This window comes from Astyanax mexicanus, chromosome 11 (genome assembly GCF_023375975.1).
Source record: "Astyanax mexicanus isolate ESR-SI-001 chromosome 11, AstMex3_surface, whole genome shotgun sequence".
Lineage (NCBI taxonomy): Eukaryota > Metazoa > Chordata > Actinopteri > Characiformes > Acestrorhamphidae > Astyanax > Astyanax mexicanus.
Window position 1 is genome coordinate 16,729,504 of NC_064418.1, and position 23,322 is coordinate 16,752,825.

The window sequence follows — 23,322 nt, forward strand, 5'->3', positions numbered from 1 at the left end:
TTAGTTTGTTTAATAATACTTTAGTAGTATGTAAGTAGAAGAGAAAGATAATGAATGGAAATTGATGGTTCAGTTTTTGATTGGCAGTGCCTTTCCAGCATAGACTGGAGATGTGAATCAGTGGAACTGTGTTCTCTGGAGGAATGGTGCTCTATTCAGTACTTTTGGGATGAGTTTAGGGCATCTTAACCTAGTTGACCAGGGACACTGGCCCTGTTGTTGCTGAGTACAAGCTAATCCTCACTGAAATGCTCCAAAATCTAGTAGTAAGTCTTCTATGGAAAGTAGAGACAGTTACACCAACAAAAGAAGGATAAACTCCTGACAGCCAACATATTATCTCATTAAAACAAACAGGGTGAGCATAAGATGGTCCTCTCTTTGTTACACATATCAACACACACAAACACACACACACACACACACACACACACTCAATCAGCAACACATCACCTGACAGCTGTCTTACAGCTTCACGCTATTCGGCAGAGCGACCCCCCTGTACACATGGCTGTACACTTAGGCACTCAGCATGAAATCCTCAAAGCAGCTGTTTGCTTCTGCAGACAGCATTTTTCATCTTCAACATATAAAGCAGGCTATCTGGCACAGGCCCAAAACTGTGAGCGCAGCATCGTGCTGTTCTGAAAGACACAGCGGTTTGTAGTAGAAAGAAAGTGACAGACAGGAAGTGAACACTCCAAGATAAAGTGCTGGAGTTGTCTGTACGCTATTGGTCGCTTCACTGTGGGCAGCATTTAAAAACGTTCTATAAAAGGACAGTACTGAATTTCAGCTCCACTGATCATATATAGCACTTTGTAGTTCTATAATTACAGAATGCAGTCCTGTAACTGATTCTCTGCAAACTTTATTATTATCCTCCGTTCACCCTGCTATTCAGTGATCAGAACCCCACAGCACAGACCACCACAGAGCAACTATTATTAGTTGGGTTGGTTATTCTCTATGAAAACTCGACAGCACCCTGGTTGAGAAACGCTGTGTGTTGTGATGGTATAAGTGGATCAGATACAGCAGTGCTGCTGGAGTTTTTAAACACTGTGCTCAGTCGTTGTCCTTCACTCTATTAGACATTCCTACCTACTGATTCTCCTCCTTGTAGATTAAGTAAAGTCAGAGACAGAAGCTCTGAATCTGTTGCTGCACTGTTTGTGTTGATCATCCTCTAGTCCCTTATCAGTGACCACAGGACACTGCCCACAGAATGCTGTCCACGGAACGCTGCACACATAACGCTGCCCACAGGTAGCTGCCCACAGAACACTCCCCACAACAAGCTGTCCACAGGACACTCCCCACAGCAAGCTGTCCACAGGACACTCCCCACAGCAAGCTGCCCACAGGACACTCCCCACAGCAAGCTGCCCACAGGACACTCCCCACAGCAAGCTGCCCACAGGACACTCCCCACAGCAAGCTGTCCACAGAACACTCCCCACAGCAAGCTGTCCACAGGACACTCCCCACAGCAAGCTGCCCACAGAACACTCCCCACAGCAAGCTGTCCACAGGACACTCCCCACAGCAAGCTGCCCACAGGACACTCCCCACAGCAAGCTGTCCACAGAACACTCCCCACAACAAGCTGCCCACAGGACACTCCCCACAGCAAGCTGCCTACAGGACACTCCCCACAGCAAGCTGTCCACAGGACACTCCCCACAGCAAGCTGCCCACAGGACACTCCCCACAGCAAGCTGTCCACAGGACACTGCTCACAGCATGCTGCCCACAGGATGCTGCCCACAGGACACTCCCCACAGCATGCTGCCCACTGAACAGTGCCCATAGGACACTCTCCACAAAACAGTGACCATAGGACACTCTCCACAGGACGCTGCTCATAGGACACTTTCCACAGGACGCTGCTCATAGGACACTCTCCACAGAACAGTGCTCATAGTTCACTCTCCACAGGATGCTGCTCATAGGACACTCTCCACAGGATGCTGCTCACAGGACACTATCCACAGCATGCTGCCCACAGAACAGTGCCCATAGGACACTATCCACAGGATGCTGCTCACAGGACACTATCCACAGCATGCTGCCCACAGAACAGTGCCTATAGGACACTATCCACAGGATGCTGCTCATAGGACACTCTCCACAGAACAGTGCCCATAGGATACTATCCACAGGATGCTGCTCATAGGACACTCTCCACAGAACAGTGCCCATAGGACACTATCCACAGGAAGCTGCTCATAGGACACTCTCCACAGAACAGTGCCCATAGGACACTATCCACAGGAAGCTGCTCATAGGACACTCTCCACAGAACAGTGCCCATAGGACACTATCCACAGGAAGCTGCTCATAGGACACTCTCTACAGAATGCTGCTCATAGGACACTCTCCACAGGATGCTGCTCATAGGACACTCTCTACAGGATGCTGCTCATAGGACACTCTCCACAGGATACTGCTCATAGGACACTCTCTACAGGATGCTGCTCATAGGACACTCTCCACAGCATGCTGTCCCACAGAACAGTGCCCATAGGACACTATCCACAGGAAGCTGCTCATAAGACACTCTCCACAGCACACTGCCCACAGGACACTGCCCACAGGACACTGAACACAGGGTACATCCCACAGGATGCTGCCCAAATGATGCTGCCCACAAGACACTTACTACAGAACACTGCCCAAAGGACACTGCACACAGCACGCTGCCCACAGGACACTCCCTACAGGACACTCCCCACAGGACACTGCCCACAGGACACTCCCCACAGGATGCTGCCCACAGAAGAGTGCCCACAGGACACTGCTCACAGGACACTCTCCACAGGACAGTGCCCACAGGACACTCCCCACAACACGCTGACCACTGGACACTTCCCACAGCACGCTGACCACAGGATACCCCCCACAGCATGCTGTCCACAGGACACTGCCCATAGGACACTTCCCATAGGCCGCTGCCCACAGGACACTTCCCATAGGACACTGCCCACAGGACACTCCCCACAGCATGCTGACCACAGGATGCTGCCCACAGGACACTGCCCACAGGACACTCCCCACAGCATGCTGACCACAGGATGTTGGTGGACTGTTGTTAGTGCAGCAGTGATACTGAAGTGTTTAAAAACTCCAGCAGCACTGATGTAACTGATCCACTTGTACCATCAGCACAACACACCCTAACACCTCATACACCACCACAATGATGAACAGTGCATCAGTGCTGAGAATAAATGATCCACCCAAATAATAATTGCTACTCTTTGGTGGTCCTGTGGGGTCCTGATCATTAAAGAACAGGGTGAAAAAACAGTAGATTATGCTGGTAATTACTGTATTTACTATAACTGTAGATTAACTCTTATTTAAAAACATAATTAAAGGAAATCAGAGGGAAATCATTTATGCTTATTCTGCTGCGTGATGCACATGCGCTTGAGGGGATTCACGTTCTGAAAGGAAAGCAAAATTCAGCATTACATCTGAAAAGACAAGTGATCAACATCAATGTGAAGCCATATACATGATGATGACAGGACTTTTTTTATCTCAAACTAACACAAAAACCTTGGTTTAGACTTTAGTCTGGATATTTAGGTGTGAGACGCCCCATAAACTTTAGACTCTAAAATTATTTTTAGACTATAAAAGATTGTCTTGTCTCCAGCTGTACAGAATGCATGTATTCATTAAATGCAAGTCTTGGATAAAGGTGACACTGATAAATTAGCGACAAGATGCTCTGCTTGTAGTTACACCAGTTACTGTCACAGCTGCCACTGTCAGCAAAGCCTCAACCTTTAGCGCCTCATGTTTTTTAAGGTAGCGCAGGGGACAGTGTGCTGATATAGCTGCTGGATTACCAGACCTTCTGTGAACTCTCACAAAAATCTAAACATAACCTCTAAATCCACACCTCCTTTTAGCTTACAGCTGAAGAAGTTAGTTATTAGCCTTTAAAAACCTAGATTGCTACAAAACTTGGCATGCATTTATTTCTTAGGCAGATAGGTAAATGATTACAGGTAGGAATGCATAGAGACCTTTTTTTATTGAGTATAAGTACGTATGTATGTATCTATCTGTATTTACCGATACAACTACTTAGAATTAAGCTATCAGGAGCATTATGTGAGGTAATTATGTAATTAATTAGTGCTGGGCGGTATGACCACAAATGTATATCACTGTATTTATTTATTTATTTTTGCATGACTGGGCTTTTATATAGGTTTGTGAGTTACTCTACTGTTGGAGTACATATAATATAAAACAGTTAGTCTTTAAATTAAGGCTTTTATTACTATTTGGTTTACTTTGTCCCACAAAATTATACAATATATGAATAAATCTGACTTTGTTAGCAGAAAAACAACTGAAGAATGTATACAATAGACCTTAAAAAGAGATTCACTAACAACTTTAACACAGCTTCCTTCCTTTACAAAACTAACAATTTAAAAAGGTTCCATAAACACTATAAACAAACCTAAAATACTCAAGGTGTATGTATTCAAAAGAGATATTTCTCAAAAGCTTTATTGCTTAAATTAGACTCAAGTTTAATATCATTTACAGTATTTGAAGCCATTAAAGGCAGTACAGTATTAAAATCAGCTACAATTCCTTTGTTTCTCCTGTTCACAAATACATTTAATTCAGTGTGCATTAAAATTATTCTTCAAGCTGCAGTATTAGTATATTTAAACAGGGTTATAATTACTGCTTTTTTCTGAGCTGTGAATCGATTGGGAAATTTAATTCTTCTCTTTTCTGAGTGAATATTTGCTGTTTGCTGTTGTTTTTCTATTTTATTCAGATACAATATTGCAAGGAACAGCAACAGGAGCTCCTCAGATAAAGTGCTGTTCTCATTTCTTTCCAGGTAGGACAGAGCAAAATGACCAATTTACTCAACAGAGCTACGCTACTATTACTACAATCCAGTGTATTAGCTTGTTATGCTAACTGGCTAGCATTAGCTAGCGAGCTTTTCCGGTATGATTCTTCGTCAGTGCTTTTCTACACAGCGCACCGCAATAAACATTGTATAAATATATATATATTTTTGCTAATCTAACATAGATTTTTATTTTAATACCTAATATATAAAGGTTAATACTAAAGCTTGGTCTTACGAAGAAAAAAAGGTGATGATTTAATCACAAATAATCACAGCATTCTGTTGAATAATCTGACTGTTTTTTTAATCAATTGATACTACACTACTCTGTTTTTTCTTACGTTTTTTTCTGACAGTCCATGAATCTCTTTCCTCAGACCTTCACCTGATGTTCTCAAGACCTCACACTTAAGTGCCTCCCTCTCTCAGGCTGCTGAAACTAAACATCCCCTGTAAACAGCACATTTATAAACCTCTGAAAAAGCACATCTATCTTGTTCCCCCGGTCCTCAACCCAACACTTACTCGAGCTGCAGTCGCCGAGTTATTTTTGGCCGTGACCAACCGTGTTGCAGGCTCGTTGCAAACAGAACAGTTTCCCTCCCGTGGGGCGAGGGGGGTGGGGGGGATGTGTAAACGCTACTTCCTGCGAGCCGGAGATCACCAGCTTGATATTCAGCTCTCATCTCCCACCGTGGTGTCGGCTCCCGCTCGGCGGCGCTTGAGTAATGAACCTTTCCGTCAGAGCCGGCCGTGTTCCTCGGAACGCCTCTGGAGGAGCGCGGGGGCTCCGGCGCATCTTTATGGAAAACGAGGGCTTGGAGAATCTTCCCCACCTTCAGGCTAACTCAGGGCAGGACGCTGCGCATGTTAACTAAGGTCACCCTGTCTGGGTTCCTCAGGCATGCAGGAGCCGAGGAGCTCAGGAGAGCCGGAGTTATCCCATGTGAAATCATCTCATTTAAAATCGAAAGCTATTTGACATAAGAATATGGTATAGAAAGATTGTTAAAGCTTTGATATGTTCATGTGAATCACAGAAATATCATTGTAAGTACGTAATAAATTACACATGCATAATGTTTAGTTTTTATATTAACAGGGTTAAATGTGCAATATACAGCTCTGGAAAAAAAGTAAAAGACCATTTAAAAATGATGAGTTTCTTAAAATGTTATTTTTTTTAAAAATTGTTTTCACACTGGATTAAACAAAGCACACAAAATGTTCAACCAAACAAGAGCATGTTTTAACCTGACCAAATAGTTATTGTGTAAAAATGCCCTGAATGTTATTGCTGCTGCATTTAAGGTGGAACGTAAAAAATGCTAACTTGTATGCCAGCTAAATGCATATTACTAACAATGAGGCATCTTGTTTAACTAGTCTAGCAGGCGCTTGTTGCTAATGTTAGCTTTTCTTAAACTACTGCTGATTTGAAATTGCTGTTCAAGTCCTGCCATATTTAAGGTGGAACAGAAAACTCTAGGAACTTGGAAATCAATAGGTATCAATAGGTATATGAATCAATATAGTAACACTTAAATAAAGATAGTTTTGAATCGATAAATCTTTCTTTTCTTTTTTTAAACCCACCCTTAAATTGAATTGTGGTCATCTGTGGGATGATGGTTCTCCATCCAAAACTTTTCCAATATTTTGACCTCAGTGATGCTCATTATTTAAAAAAAAAAACAAACAAACAAAAAAAAAACATTAAATAAGCAGGTGTCCCTGTACTTTTGTCCATATAATGCATAGTATATTCAGGTAATAAATGCTACAGATGACAAACATCTAAACAGTATAAATTTATTTTAGCCACATCAATTTAGCTTACAGTACCAGTCAAAGGTTTGGACACATCGTAAATTCAGTGTTTTTTATTATTTAACAATTGTTCATCATTGTAGATTAAAAGTAAAGTCATATGAAAAGTATATGGAATTATTTAGTAAACAATAAGTGTTAAAAAAACAGAATATGTCTTGTATTTTAGACTTTTTAAAGTAGGCACCTCTTACTTAGATTACAGATTTGTTTGCACCCATTGCACTCAATTGTGTTGTAAAGAGTTAGAGTTGATGTACAGTGAATAGTGAATTTGAGTAATGTTCTAATACATATTATGACAAAAACTTCTCAACTAAGTTAAGAAAAAAAATACTTTTAAGAAATGAAGGTAAATCAATTCTCAAGTGCAGTCTCAAAGACCATCTAAAGCATTATGATGAAACTGGCGCTCATCAGGACTGCACCAGGAAAGAAAGAGTAAGAGTTACCTATATTGTACAGGATAAGTTCATCAGAGTTACCCGCCTCAGAAGCTGCAAGTTAACAGCTCCCCAGATAAGAGCACCTAAATGCTTCACAGAGTATTTTGGTTTGTTTAAAAATTTTAAGTTACTACATGATTCCTTATGTGTTCTTTTATAGTCTGGATGACTTCAGTATTAATTTATAATGTAAGAAAAAAAATTGTGTGAAATTATGTGATCAAACATTTGGCTGGTACTGTAAATATCTTATATCTTATACCTGGTTCAATATATCAGTGATGCTGGCCTAATTCACACTGCATACACAGGCTTCACTTTTGAGTCTCAGGAATAGCTGGCATGCTTAAGCTATGGCACAGGGGGGCTGCTGTTAGCCTCGACTCACAGCCTCCATCAACACAGCAGGAGCTAGACAGCTACAGTACATGAGATACGACCTTCTGTAGTTTTATAAAGGTTTCTTTGACATATACGTCTATACATGAAATATAACGCACCAAAAATAGCTGTGAGAAATGAGTGAAACCACTGCCAACCACAAGAGCGCACGCTAACGAGGAACCGTCAACGTCTACACAAGATCAAAACGAAAGTTTCTCTGCAGTAAATAATGTTTAAAAGTGCTAAAATGGCATTTTATTATGTATACAGTATACATAATCATGCCAAAAGTCATGGGATAGCAGTAAGTAATGGAGCATTACCTCAGGGATGGTTTAAAAAAGCCCACACAATTGTGCTCATGGTAAGTTGGCCTGACTTACTGGAGTTTGAGTGAGGCCTAATTAGGGGTGGGCAATATTATATCGTATACAATATATTGTGATAATAGAGACTTGTCTTAAAAGTAGTCCATTATTTACTGTGAAGCTTTAGGTGTATTTATTGTATAATTGTTTTTGTTTGCAGTTTATATGCATGAAAATATTCTGCAATATTTGTTGCTGCATTATATTATTTTATGCTATAGTATTTATTTTGCCACATTATGATTATACTGTTATACTACTATACTATATTCCTGAAATTAATGAATTATTTTTCTGTTTTTCGTATATCACCAAGTATATTGTTATAGCAAAAATAACCTGAAATATTGTGACATTATTTCAGAGCCATATCGCACACCCCTAGGCCTAATCACCTTTTGTATTAAGGTTTGTACCAAACCAAGGCTTAATTTTTTTAATTCAGTGGAGGATCTAGGATTTTTCTTTGTAGGGGGCAATCAAGAGGATACAAAATGCGCAGAGGAGCAAGTACAATTTTACCAGACACACCATGTTTAAACACGTAAATGTAATTTATAGTAGATTACAGAGTACAATCTATGGAGTTCCTTTTACATCAAATGTTTACCCAATAATTAAAATGTGCAATTAATGCTAAAACCAGCTCTAGACTTTTTTTTTTCTGGATGACCTGCTGGTCTGTAGCTGGATGTTTAGGGTTTGAAGCAGAAAAAATATATAACAATCTAATAATAAAATAATATATATTTTAATATATGTTAAAATACTTATTTAAAAATACTTTATTATTCTTATTTGACAAATCTTTGTGTATTGATTTTGCCAGTCTTTGCTTTCATTTGATGTTTTTGTGGATTTTTGCAGATTTTAATGCTAAAGCTATTTGGTAATGGAATCTCTTGTTTGCTTTCGCTTTTTTTTGTATATGTATAATTTTTTGTCTGCAATTTAATTGCATATTTTATTTATATATTTTTTTGTTTTGGCAAAAAAATTTACTGCCTCTTTCCTAATTTTACATGCATTTTTTTTTATTTTAACACAAACAGCATATGAGAAAATCCAGCATTTTATTCATTTTTACTTTTTTACAAATACTGTCAAATACTGTTTAATCCCACCGTACATTCTTATTGGGCTCATTAATGTCACTAGTGTTCGGAATTGCATCCACCTATAATCTGATCATCATTCTCAAGCCAAGGACAGATAAGTGACAGAACAGGGACCTTTCAAGGGCCAATAACATTTCAGATGGGGCCAATCAGATTTAAGCTAGGGCCAATCAGATTTAAGCTAGGGCCATCGCCCCTGGATTGGTGGATTTTTTTTTCTGAAGGACTGTCTTAGTAAAACCTTGTAAAAAATGATCCATTTATTTTACATGTTTGTACTGGACTGGAGAAACTCTTTTTCTGTCATGAATAGTGTGAACAAACATGTCAGTGGACTGAGTGAGTTGATTTTTGATTTTGTGATATTTTGAGTATCATTGAATCACAGTATTGTGATATCATTAGTATCTTGGGCAATGCATTGCCATAATATCGTATAGTGAGGTGCCCTGTGATTCCCACCCCTACTAATGATCATGTCCGGCAGTGTCTGGTTAGAATTATCTGTATAAAAAGACAAGTAACTCTGGATGAAATTATGTCTACATTATCAGAATTATTTAGCAAGGTTTTTGGTCGATATATAGCTTTGCGCTTTGCTTGTTTACTGGGTAGGAGGAAGATATTGATGAACTCGACTGAAATTGACTTATGCACCAAGATCAAGAACATTAAGTGGCTCTCTGATCTTATGCTTTTTTTCTTGAATTTCATAGAACATGGGATTCCAAGATTGCATACTTTAAAAAACTGAAATGCATCCCAATGATCTAGCATTCCTTTTTCTTATTTCAGCAAATGTCTTTCATTTTCTTTATGGTTTTCCTTAAATCAAGCTTTGCTGTGCGTGATTGCATGCTGGCCTAAAGATCACTAAAAAATGATCACTAAAATATGGTGGTTCTATGTATACTACACTCAATACTGAATTATACTCATCATATGTCCACTAATAATAATACAATTTAGAGATTCACTAATTCGAAGTGCTTGATCTAATATATTTCATATTTATTTATCTGTGAAGTTATATACTCTTTACAAAAATGGTTGCAACTGTAGTAGCCTTCTAATTTCTATCTGGGATTAATAATTCTAGTATTTCTGATTCTGATCACTTGCTCCCTTAGTCCTCTGTGTAGAGAGCAGTGTGGAGGCTGATCTGTTAGGAAAGCTGCCCATCACTCTCCTCTAAGAGTCCTGCTTTAGATCTGATAAAATTCCACTCACTTTGATAGACATCTTCTAATATCTCTCCCTGAAACTGACCTTTGCAGGAGGAGGCGGCTGGAGCCCCCAGTTGACAGACAGGGCCCCCTGGCTGCAGCTGGACCTCAGGGAGCGTAAGGAGGTGACGGCGGTGGCCACCCAGGGCCGCTACGGAAGCCACGACTGGGTCAGCGCGTACATGCTCCTGTACAGCGACACGGGCCGGGTCTGGAAGCAGTACAGGCACGAGGACAGCGTGGGGGTGAGTACCAGGCTTTTATTACCTGCCTATTGACATTTCCAACCAGCAATTTGTGGTGCAACGGCTTCATGACTGGGTGGTTTTTGATTGCGATATTGATAGTGATTAACCTCAGTCTGCTGTAGAGAACAGTAATTGCCCTCCTGACAACATCCTCTTAAGGTGTTCTTTTAGCTTTCAGCACTTCTAAGCCAATCAATTACACATATCCATTCCAGCAGTGGAGAAAGGAATCAGGTTGGATAAGATACTATAGCTAGAATGTATGCTGAGAAATGCAAAGGTTTGGATGCCTACCGTAAGAAAATATATTTTCCTGTGGGAAGCTGAAGGATACAGCCTACAGCAGGGGTGATTCCTTTTTTGGAGCGGCCCGCGAGGTATTTTAGAAATAAAATTAAAGTTGGCCCGCTGTTAAGCAGGTTTTTATAATATGAGATTCAAAGTTTGAACGCTAGGTGTCAGAAACGGGCCAAAGAGTCTAAAAGCGGAGAGGATGCGCATTTCTAGCGCAGAAAAAACAGGCCAAAGAGTCTAAAAGCGGAGAGGGTGCGCATTTCTAGCACAAAAAACAGGCCAAAGAGTCTAAAAGCGGAGAGGGTGCGCAGTTATAGCGCAGAAAAAGAGGCCAAAGAGTCTAAAAGCGAAGAGGGTGCGCAGTTCTAGCGCAGAAAAAGAGGCCAAAGAGTCTAAAAGCGGAGAGAGTGTGCAGTTATAGCGCAGAAAAAGAGGCCAAAGAATCTAAAAGCGGAGAGAGTGCACAGTTCTAGCGCAGAAAAAGAGGCCAAAGAGTATAAAAGCGGAGAGAGTGCGCATTTCTAGGGCAGAAAAAGAGGGCAAAGAGTATAAAAGCGGAGAGAGTGCGCAGTTGTAGAGCAAAAAAAACGGGCCAAAGAGTCTAAAAGCGGAGAGAGTGCGCAGTTGTAGAGCAGAAAAACAAGCCAAAGAGTCTAAAAGCGGAGAGAGTGTTCAGTTGTAGCACAGAAAATGGGCAAAAGAGTTTAAAAATTGGCGTAATTAAGGAGTTTAATATTAAGAGACATTACGAAATAAAACAGCAATTTGAAAAATCTTAGTTTACACAACCCTGTCAAAGATAGAAAAAGATAATGACTTAAAGTCAAGTAAAATGGCGTGTAAATGAAAGTAATCAGGAAAATGTATTATTTAAAGTGGCATATTTCATTATTTGTTTTATTACAGAGTCTGTGGCCCGTGATTTAAATATATTTCTCCTTCTGGCCCCCAACAAAAAAGTTTGGACACCCCTGGCATACAGCATAAATTCATTGGCAAAAACTAGACAAATATAGCTGTAAGCGGTGATTATCGGGGTCCAAGCACTTCTGAGTATTCTTGAACAATTTAGATAAACGTTAATGTACTTTCATAGAGATGTTAAACATTGACAGAGATGCCAGAAGCCACTTGGCATGCATCACTGGCGTAATCTGTTGTACCCTGTTATGTTTCCCCTTTATATTTTAAATGAAGTAATTAGCTCTAGGGGTCAAAAGAGGAAGTAATAAAAAAATAATAAAAAGAATGGACTGAAGCAGAAAATATCATGGTATAAATGATGATATATTTACTGAAAGAATAATCAGCAATACAGACAATGACAATGGCCAACGTTTACAAGGGTCCTAAACCCGTACAGTGCACAACCAAACTTCTGCTTACTCAGATCTGTGGTGGATTACGGACAGTGCCAAAGAAAAGAACAACACAAACCAACCTAAACAACCTAACCCATAAACTAACCTAAGCAAAAATACAAATGTGGCACCCACCCCTCACCTAGTGTGTATATACAAAAGGTCGTACGTGGTGTATAAATGTAAATGGGCCCAACTATCTATCCAACAAAGACGGAGATAGAGCCTACTGCAGAAGCAGACAGCTGATGAAAGGAAGAACCATAAGAGAGGAGAGCACGCACTCACTTTCATACACCAAGCGATCACCTCACCCAACACTCCTCCAAACATACACTAAAGCACCACTCACTTCATATACATTCAATATACACTACTGCAGAAGAAAACAATTAAACAACGCGAGACACCAAACGCTCAAACTCTCAGTCTGCCAGTATGTTTAAAATCTCCGCCCTCTGCCTGCTAGCCCGCAAATGAGGGAGCCAGGAGACGTCTTAAAGAGGAGAGCCCACCCCGTCTTGTTCCAGTGCGCACGCGATTGGCTGGGCCATCCACAATCAGAGTGACAGGGTGGAAGAGAGAGAGAGAGAGAGATACACACAAAAAAAAAAAACACCAACGTGTGTAGTGCACATAACATACCCATACTGCTGCGTGACACATTGTGCACACAAAGGGATGACTGCTTTTGGAACAGCACTAGATTTTGTTTCCTTCTTATATTGTTTAATATGTTACGATAAAATGCAAAACATCTAAAACTAAAAGTTATTCCCCTCTTGAATCCCTATTCTTAAAATTTTCTTATATTTATTTTAATACTGTAAAAGATGGAAATTAGAAGTCATTGTGCTAAAAATATTAAATACATATTTCATGTTTAACCTGTCATCTTTTGGAAATCAGGTAATCTTTGACCCTGCTATGAATTGACTTTACAGAACAACATGATTTTTTGTCATCAACACTTTAAAGAAAATGCTGGCTGGCGTTTTCCTGCTGTTAGCCTTCTTGCTTTGTTTTCCTCTCTACCTGTTGTGGTCCTACCGGCGAATTGCTTTCCACTTCAGGCCAAATAACAAAGACAAATAACACTTTCAGCCCCAGAGTAGGCCATCGTTCTTCACGGCAATTACTTCACAGTCTCATTAATGTACTGTGTGTTTAACAGATTCCCATTTCTGCTGAGCTAATGTGCCACGGCATTCTTCCATATAATATTTACTGTTCCCAGTGGGGTCACATGCCCGTGGAACGCTCGCAGAACGGCCGCACTGCGGCCACTTAGCAGCGAGAACCAATCACAGCATCGTGCACCCACTTGGAGAGTGCGGGCGCCAGATAGAATCCGGTTTTAACACTGAGTGTAGGTGGTGCATTGAGAAATCCTTTGGCAGAGCTGCCACTTTGCTGACTTTAAGCCCTTTTCGTGTGGAGTTTGGTGATGAACTACAAAGGCTTCTTCCTCCAGGCGAAGCTTTAATGCCTATAATGTGGGATATTATGATGGAGGAGAGTGTCTACTGAGAGATTCATCGTCTCATATCGCTGCCAGGCAATCACATTCAGATTTAGATCCCTCCGTTATATAAAAGGTATAATGACATTTAGGAGCTTACCTAATGGCAGGAAGATATTACAGTCAAATAAGAGACCATTTGTCTATTAGCCAGGTGAAATATTGCTTGTTTATACATATATATATAGAGAGAGACTTAGAATTAGTTTTTTTTGTTACCTTTTTTTTGTTAGAAAAGTTTCCAGCTGCACAAGATTTTTGAATATTTAGATATGTTAAAGCCACCATTGTTCGGTTCCAGTCGTAATGTTTGCGTAGGTGCTTTTTTTTGTTACACAATGATTATTTTATACAAAATCAGAGCCGTGGTAATAAACTACTTGTTATAACTGAATGTGTGAAACTGTAAATCGATTAGGGCTGCTTGTCCACCATCTGGACTATCCTACATTGCAACTTTTGATCAGTTTTTTTTCCTCTGTCTATTGAACACCTATATCAAAGGTTCAAAGACCTTAAAATATTTTTTTTTCATTATTTTAAAATGTCCTGCATTGTAGATTAATACTAAAGTCAACCAAACTATGAAGAAAAGCATATAGAACACGAGAGGGAGTGTGTTATCACGAATAACATCACGGCTGTGATTTGGTCGTAGGCACGAGCTGAAGGCAAGTCACAACAGTTTATTTTTTTACAAAATTAATAAAGAAAATAAATCAAAGAACTTTAAGAAATTCAGTTTGAATATGCTTTAATATGGACTGTGCCTTCCGCCAAAAAGTAATTCCACAACAACTGTAACAGAACTGAAACTTAACTACAAAATGGTGCATGGTTCATACAGACTAACACCACGAAAGCTTGAAATCAAAATTGTGAATAAGCTGGTAAGATGGTAACGTTAGGGCCGTGAAATAACCCTAATACTCTCTTCTCCTGCTCAGTGGAGTCGTCTTCAGGTGAAAGCTGCGCATTTTTTGAGCAGTTTTGCTCGGTAATAAGTGTTGGTTGGCATGCCGGCTGGACTGTGTTTAGGTTAGCGTAGCTTGCTTCAGCTCAGCGTTAACTTAACTTAGCCTAGCCTGGCTGGTTACCGTTCTGGCTGTCAGATGTCATTAGCCGAGCGATTTTTTCCCCTTTTTTCCACAAAAGACGAGCGTGCGCTGTGGGCGAGCGCACCGTGGCTGAGCGCTAGCCTGTGCTAAGCTAACGCTGCTGCTGGTGTCGGTGGAGGTGATGATTCAAAACTGTCCTGTGTATATACTGGAGATTAGAGTTTTTTTAAGCTCCGCTTTCACGCGTCCAGCTCTTTTTAATAGCGGGCACTGAGGGACAGAGATATGACTGATTAGGCTTTTCAGATTCTCACTATTTCTTTCTGTTGAGTTTGATGGACGAGTTATTCAGAGAGCAGATTCAGCAGAACGGGCGACCCGAACCTGCCGGACTCCTTCACACGGCTCCGGGCGCTTCTTCTCTCAACAATGGCTAATTCTAGCTCAGGGACTCATCTCCTGCCGTCTCGGTTGGGTTTATCTTGAGTTGTGAACACAGTTCATCGGTGTCATTAATTAATAGCTGCAGTGTGACATTTTCTTTATGCGTTGTGCCGCATTATGATATTCATAGATATAGGGTTCGCTTCCTGGCACAGGACTTGAGCTGAGCTGCAATGCCAGCGCTGGTTCAGCCCAAAGTTTAAATGAAGCGAAAAAAAAAAAAGAAACAAAAGGGGAAAATTCTCATCAGCATATTTGATTATGGAGATTTAATTGCCTTTTAATTGTCCAGTTTCAGTCTCTAGATATTAATAAGCATCATTTTGGCACAACAGATTGTTTTAATTCTCATCAGTTACTCGGCAACTTGTCGGCGGAGTGATACAAGTTTAGTGTGAGAAGGCCGTGATGTTATCACAAATATCATCATGACTAGAACACTTCTCAACCAATCAGATTGTGAGGTCGGAACTAACTGCTGTATAATCCATATTATGGCAAGAACTATTCAACTAAGCAAGGGAAAAATGACTAGAAGAAATAAAGTTAATTAAATCTAAAAAGTATCCAAAAGTGCAGTTGCAAGGACCAATAAAATTATGATAAAACTGGCTCTCATCAGTACTGCCCAAGGAAAGGAAGAGCAAGAGTTTCCTCTGTTGCACAGGATCAGTACATTAGAGTTACCAGCCTCAGAAACCACACGTTAGCAGCACCCAGATAAGAGCACCTAAATACTTCACAGAGTTTTTTGGATTTGTGAAATGTGTTCCACAGAGATGTACGAATATTAAATGCACACATCTCCCATGTTTCACACCTCCCACTGAGAAAGCTAGTCTTTTTATTGGAAAGTGACATTTTTTGTGGGTTTTTTTGCTAAGAAAGTGGTTTCTATTAGGCTAACGTAATTCATTTTGCTCTAAGTCGTCCTACTTCAAAGAGGAGAATTAACAAAGAGGCTTTTTCCCAGAGAGACCTAAGTAAATCCCGGCTCTGACAGCGGTCGGCGGTTAGCGGACGGAAGAGAATGACGCTGCCGAGCGAGCCATCGCTCTACTCAATCAAAGCTGTGAGTCAGCGTCTGCGCTGGGTCTCTCGCGCTGGAGATTAGAGTTTTTTTAAGCTCCGCTTTCACGCGTCCAGCTCTTTTTAATAGCGGGCACTGAGGGACAGAGATATGACTGATTAGGCTTTTCAGATTCTCACTATTTCTTTCTGTTGAGTTTGATGGACGAGTTATTCAGAGAGCAGATTCAGCAGAACGGGCGACCCGAACCTGCCGGACTCCTTCACACGGCTCCGGGCGCTTCTTCTCTCAACAGTGGCTAATTCTAGCTCAGGGACTCATCTCCTGCCGTCTCGGTTGGGTTTATCTTGAGTTGTGAACACAGTTCATCGGTGTCATTAATTAATAGCTGCAGTGTGACATTTTCTTTATGCGTTGTGCCGCATTATGATATTCATAGATATAGGGTTCGCTTCCTGGCACAGGACTTGAGCTGAGCTGCAATGCCAGCGCTGGTTCAGCCCAAAGTTTAAATGAAGCGGAAAAAAAAAAAAGAAACAAAAGGGGAAAATTCTCATCAGCATATTTGATTATGGAGATTTAATTGCCTTTTAATTGTCCAGTTTCAGTCTCTAGATATTAATAAGCATCATTTTGATTTGTTTTAATCCAAGCAAGACTCATTTGATTTTCATAAATGGTAATGATGGGTAAACAGGAAGGCAAATCTAATGGAAGTGAAAGTGTTATCCGAGTAACTGACCTTTTTATCGGATGCAGGATTCATTAGTCATAGCACAGCTGCAAAAAATAAGTGTACCCTTTGGAATTGGCTGCATTTCTGCATTGATTACTGATAGAATGTGGTTTGATCATCATTTAAGTCAGAATTATGGACAAACACTGAATGCAAGTCACTGGTGTGAAAATATGACTAGGAAATGGGCAGTAAGTGGAATGGAACACAACCAAATTTCTGCTCCATAATGGACAATTAAAAAAGCAAATCTAATATAAGGGAAAGTGTTAATCTGAGTAACCTTAGCTTAGCTTATTATAGTGGAAAAAATATAAATGGACCCTTTAGAATTGCCTCGATTTCTGCATGGAAAACTTATAAAATGTGGTTTCTTAGCAAACACATTATAACCTAATATATAACACAAGCGATCATACTGTTCACGGCTTTTATTGACACACTGCATTTGGAGGCTAGAAAAATTAAGCGTACCCTTAGGCTTAGTGACCAGTACATCCCCCTTTAGCAGAAATCACCTCCACCAAATGTTTCTTATACCTGGATATAAGATGTATATAGCATTTAGGAGACATTTTGGCAAATGTGTTCTAGTTCAGTCAATATTTCATTGATTCCTCACCTGCACACAGTTCTTAATGTCATGCCAGACCATCACGGAAGGGTAAAGGTCAAATCTTTCACCTCTTCAAAGCTTCTTCAATTGATTTTTTTGGTCATGGGTCACAGCTCTTACGGTACATTCTCCTGTAAATGTTTTAATGCAATGTTGAATTTACTGGTCCCACAATGGTAGCACTTTGTCAAGACCCCGAAGCAGCATAGGAGACCCTAATAATGATGCTCCCTGCACCCTGCTTCACAGTTGGGATGAGTGAGGGTTCTTTTTCTTAAGCATAGAATAGCTTTTCTGCATCATTTTCCCTGAAGCATTGCGAAGCATCAAGGAGGAATTTTTAGAAAAAAAAATGCAAGGGTTTTTGTGCAGTTTGTAGAATATTCTGAGAACTCCTCTTGGAGTCATCTTTACAGAATTTAATAGTAACAATAAAAAATGGGTCTATGTTTGAAGGGCAACATCACTATTACATGTGCAATAGTCGTATAGCAGTATATGCAGTGTCTTGTGCAATTTTAGGCTATTTTATTTAAATTATTAAATTATTAAAATAATTTGTTTTTTAATACGTTATTCAGCTCTATTAAAAAAAGATGTGGTTATTGTGAAAGGGCTGGTTATGGGCGGGACCAATAACAGACCGTCAGCTCCGCTCTGCAGCCTGTGACCGCGAGGCAGCCCTCAGGGGCGGGGTTATTCAAATGAGTAGGCTGCTCTCCACAGTTTTCATTGAATGAATGGGAACGGCGACACAGCGTCCATCTTTTTTTACAGTCTCTGGTTTTCACATAGCAGACAAAAACATTGATATTTAAGAAGTAAAGTAAAGTTTATATGATTTAAATAAAATATGCAATAATTATTTAAACTAAATTAGTCAGGTGTATAAATTTGGGCACCCCAACAGAAAAATCACATCAATATTTAGTAGATCCTCCTTTTGCAGAAATAACCGCCTCTAAATTCTTCCTATAGCTTCCAATGAGAGTCTGGCTTCAGGTTGAAGGTATTTTGGATCATTCTTCTTTATAAAACATCTCCAGTTCAGTCAGCTTCGATGGTTTCTGAGTATAAACCGTCCGCTTTAAATCACACCACAGATTTTCAATAATATTCAGGTCTGGGGACTGAGATGATCATTCCAGAACGTTGTACTTGTTCCTCTGCATGAACGCTTTAGTAGATTTTGAGCAGTGTTTAGTGTTTAGGGTCGTTGTCTTGTTAAAGTATCCAGCCCCGGCACAACTTCAACTTTCTCACTGATTCTTGAACATTTTTCTCAAGAATCTGCTGATATTGACTGAAATCCATTTGACTCTCAACTTTAACAAGATTCCCAGTACCTGCACTGATCACACAGCCCCGCAGCATGATGGAAACCCTACCAAATTTTACTGTGAGTAGCTTTAAGTGTTTGTCTTGGAATGCTGTTTTCTTTTTCTGCCATACATACCGTCCTCCAAATAACTCAATTTTAGTTTCATCAGTCCACAGCACCTTATTACAAAATGAAACTGGCTGGTCAAAATGTGCTTTAACTTTTAGCATACCACAAGTGACTCTGTTTGTGGCGTGTGCGCAAAACGTATTGTGTCTTGTGAGACTCAGAACACACAAAAGGCATCTACTAATTCTCTTAATTAATCATGGTTGTGTTTTGGGCATAGTGTGAAATAAACCAATCAGCATGTCACTTGCCATTCCCTTTAAGAACCAGGTGCACTCTGACTTTATGCACAGCACAGCACTTTTGTACGTCTCAGCAGAGGACACTAACCTGTGCGTTGTCATTGTTGAGATCTTTTGCAGAAACAGCAATGTTTTTTTTTTTTTTTTGTATTTTGTTTATTGTTGATGTAAAAGCTATTGTGTGTGTATAACGAGTGGGGGTGTATGTGCACGCAGGACAACAGTGTAGCTAAGATCTGTATGGACGTTTGACGGGTGACTGTTGTCAGGGTTTAAATCAATCAATGGAGCACTTTTGTTTTCCGCAGCCAAGATAGCAAAACGTCAGGAATTTACCTGAACACACATCATTTCTAGACCAGCACACACATTAGAGCGTAGATATATTTCTGAACTTTGCTACTATTTTAACGCTGTAGACACAAGACGTGAAAATTAACTCTTTGTAGGGTGTAAGATAGCAATGAGCATCACGACGCACCTTGCACAGGGTGTAAGATAGAGCCTGAAGTCTCATAACTGGGAGCACACAGTCGAGTGAAGAGTCTCACGCTGGTTTCACACAAGAAGTGTGGAGTGTGTGGTGCGTCAGAACGATTTCCTGATGCTTGCTGTTTCACACCGGATGCTACTTATACAAACTTCCAGGCATTTTCCTTTATATCAAAACCCGACAAATAGCTTCTTGTTGTGGAATTTAATTAAGCTAAATACTTTTTGATTTCCAGCAGCTTTAGATCTCAGACACTTTCTTTCTGGGCTGCACACTATGTTGTTTTAGCACCGTTAAGCCTGTAACAATTAGATTATCACCCTATTATACATAGAGCTGGGCGATATGGGAAAAAATCTTATCACGATATAGTTTTCCATATCAGTCGATATCGATATGTATCACGATATAAATCAAATCACTTTGTGTCACACTTAAAGGTTTGTTTTTATTAGTGAGAGAATAAGGGAGTGATGGAAGTTTTATCACAATATTTTTTTCTGTATCTCCATAATTATTAGGGCTGGCCCGAATAGCATTTTTTGAGCTCCGGATATTTGGCAGTAATTGGTAGCGAATATTCCAATATTAGTTTTTAAAAAAAACAAATTAATCATGAACGCGAGCCAGAACCCGAGCTTGAACGTCAGCCTGACTCAGGCGCTGCATGAACTCGGGCTTTTTTCCAATTTTTTCCAATTTTCCATGACTGAAAAAAAAACTTGGGCTATAAGCTCAATATTAAATATTTCGTTTGTTTAGAAATTATTTTATATTCTTAAACCATGTTAAATTATATTAGATTAGTAGGGCTGGCCCGAATAGCGTTTTTTGAGCTCAGAATATTGGGCACTGATTGGCAGCCAATATTGGAATATTTGTTTTTAAAAAGACGGATTAAAAACTGATTAAAGTAAAACAAAAATTGCAACTCGGCCCCTTTAATTCACCACAAAGTTTTCCAAGACCCAGCCGGAAAAAAAAAGATTTCCCACCTTTTCCTCAGCTGGGTCGGGCTCAAAAAATGATTTGTGATAGGCTGTTTTTTGGTTTGTTTGTTTAAGCACTTAGGCTTTTGTACTGCTGCAGTGCAATATTTAGATTTTATATTCTGAAATTCGTTAGGTTTTATTTCTTTTAGCATTTTGAACTTTTTTTCCAATTTCAAATTTATTTTTTTCTGTTCGTTATGTTCTATCGGTCCTTGCGTTTTTTGTAGTTGAAGTTGAATTTAATATTGAAGTTCAATATTTCTAATTTATATTTTGAAATTCGTTAGATTATATTTATTATTGTATTTTGAGCTCACTTTAGTTGGTTATTTTCCAAATTCATATCTATTTTTCTGTTATTATTAAATGTTATTAGCTTATTAGCTTAGCTTGTCATTTAGCATACAGAACTTCTCACGGATTTTTAATGAATGTTGATTTATTAATTTAAAAGCTGTACCTTATTAAAAGTATTTTAAGCCAGACAGACACTGTGTGATTTTTTAATGAGTTTATCTGCACTTTTAAATGGTTTGTCCTGTAGGAAACGCACACGATTTGTATGCTGACACTGTTGTCTGACTGAGGAGCTGCTTTCCGTCAAATGCAGCCTGTAGGCAGGAAAAAATCCAGCCAGAACCGACCATATCATGAGCCAGTTTTAAAGCCAGTAATTTAGTAGAGCATTAAACTACAAATCTGAGATGTACCTGCTGTACTTCTTAATCTCTGCCCCCAAAACGGTCCATTAACTTGCTTGACAGACGCGTCAAATCCCCCGCGAGCACGCGCGGCGCACAGCGCACCGATTAATTCATGCGTTGAGCTTTAAACGCGCAGCTGAGCTGTAATTGGGGAAATATCACAAAAATCACAGTGTGATTTGTTACATTAAAAAAAAGACCATTTTCTTCCGCCTAATCTGAGAGGAAAGCGGTGTTCTCGACCGGCCCGAGTTCATGCAGCGCCTGAGTCAGGCTGGCGTTCAAGCTCGGGTTCGGGCTCGCGTTCAGGCAGATAATCTAAATGATAAATGATTTTGTGTTTTTGCACTTGGGCCATAAGCTCAATATTAAAAAGTTCGTTTGTTTAGAAATTATTTTATATCCTTAAACCATGTTAAATTATATTAGATTAGAGGAAAGTCATTTAGACATCATTCTTAAGGTGTTTTTGTCCTGTTACCGCTCCGCAAAAAAACCTCTTCCTTTAATCCGCGCCCCACATACACATTTTTGCAGCACCTGCCCCGAGGTCCTAATATAAATTGAATTAATTACATTTAGTGCTTAAAATTTACTTAAAATTTATTTAAAACGTGCTGAACAGTGCGGCCGTTTATTCCCAAAGTACAAACACTATGGTTGTTTGCGTGTGTCGGGCCATACTCCACTATTCTTTAGGGTTTTTTGTTGCATGCATGAGAATAACTATTACAATTTTCTTAACTATTTATTAATTTGCTCCAGCGTCTTCTGGATTGATTACACGTTGTGTTTTCGTTGTTTGCCGCGCCACTTAGACGGAAATGGAAATGAATGTTTATCGAATTCTATTGCACAGGCTTATCATCGTCATCGAGGGAAAAATTATCGCGAAACAAATCGATATCGTTATATCGCCCAGCACTAATTATACATATAATCTGATGCATGACTCAAAAACCAGGATCCATTATAAAAGTTGATTGTTATGATCTGAGGAGAGCTTCATTAAAGTGATGAAGCTGGCATGTGAGCTTTGATTTTATTTATTTTTACTTTTAATTAATCACTCTTGCAATGCTGCTACACTTTAAAATACAGTATCAATCAACAGTTTAGACACAGTTCAGCACAGCTGTTAGCTGTTAACATTCCAGGTGACTCTACCTAACAAAACTGACTGAGAAAATCCAGCCAAGATGTGCAAAACTGTCATCTAAGCAAAAGGTGCTACTTTAAAAAATCTAACATGTAAAACATATTCTGATTGGTTTAACAATTTTTCTTTCATAGTTTGGATGACTTTCTGGATGTCAACCTACAATGCAGAACATTTAAACATATTGTGTTATTGGTCTATAGAATGTACATTAAGTGGACATGTGATTCTGTACTTGTTCTTCTTCATAGAAACCGCTGCAATTCCACATGCAACAAAAGTATAGAACAAAAGAAAACCAAAAGTATTCTTGTTTCATGATGCGTGCCATTATTTAATACTGGAGAATATTGTGCATGGCCTGTCAATAAAAATCAATACTGTGATAGAAACAGTATTCTCTTTTGAAAGCAGTTTATTTTGTATTTGGTTTTCTATTTAGTGTGAAGCTAGAATATTTTTTAATGTTTTTTCATATCACCAAGATTATTGTTATCTCAAAAATACCCTAAAAGCCTTATTGTCCATCTCTGGTTAAAACATTTATTTCGTTAGTCCAGTATTTTTTTTTTTCTAATGACCTTACGTACTTATTCCCTGGCCACAGTGCGTTCCGGCCTCTTCAGCAGACGGTGCATGCCATGCTGAAAGCCACTGATGATGTTAGCCAGCTGCCGTGTGGCCTTATCGTGGTGGAT

The 23,322-nt window shown here is 39.6% G+C and overlaps 1 protein-coding gene across 1 annotated transcript in view; it reads left to right on the forward strand.

Moving 5' to 3' along the window:
- Positions 1–23,322, forward strand: part of cntnap5a (contactin associated protein family member 5a) — a 246,642-nt gene that overhangs the window by 64,171 nt on the left and 159,149 nt on the right. Inside the window, exon 3 of the mRNA XM_022679490.2 lies at positions 10,327–10,520. Within this exon, the coding sequence (XP_022535211.2) occupies positions 10,327–10,520 (194 nt within the window). The remainder of the gene's footprint in view (positions 1–10,326; positions 10,521–23,322) is intronic.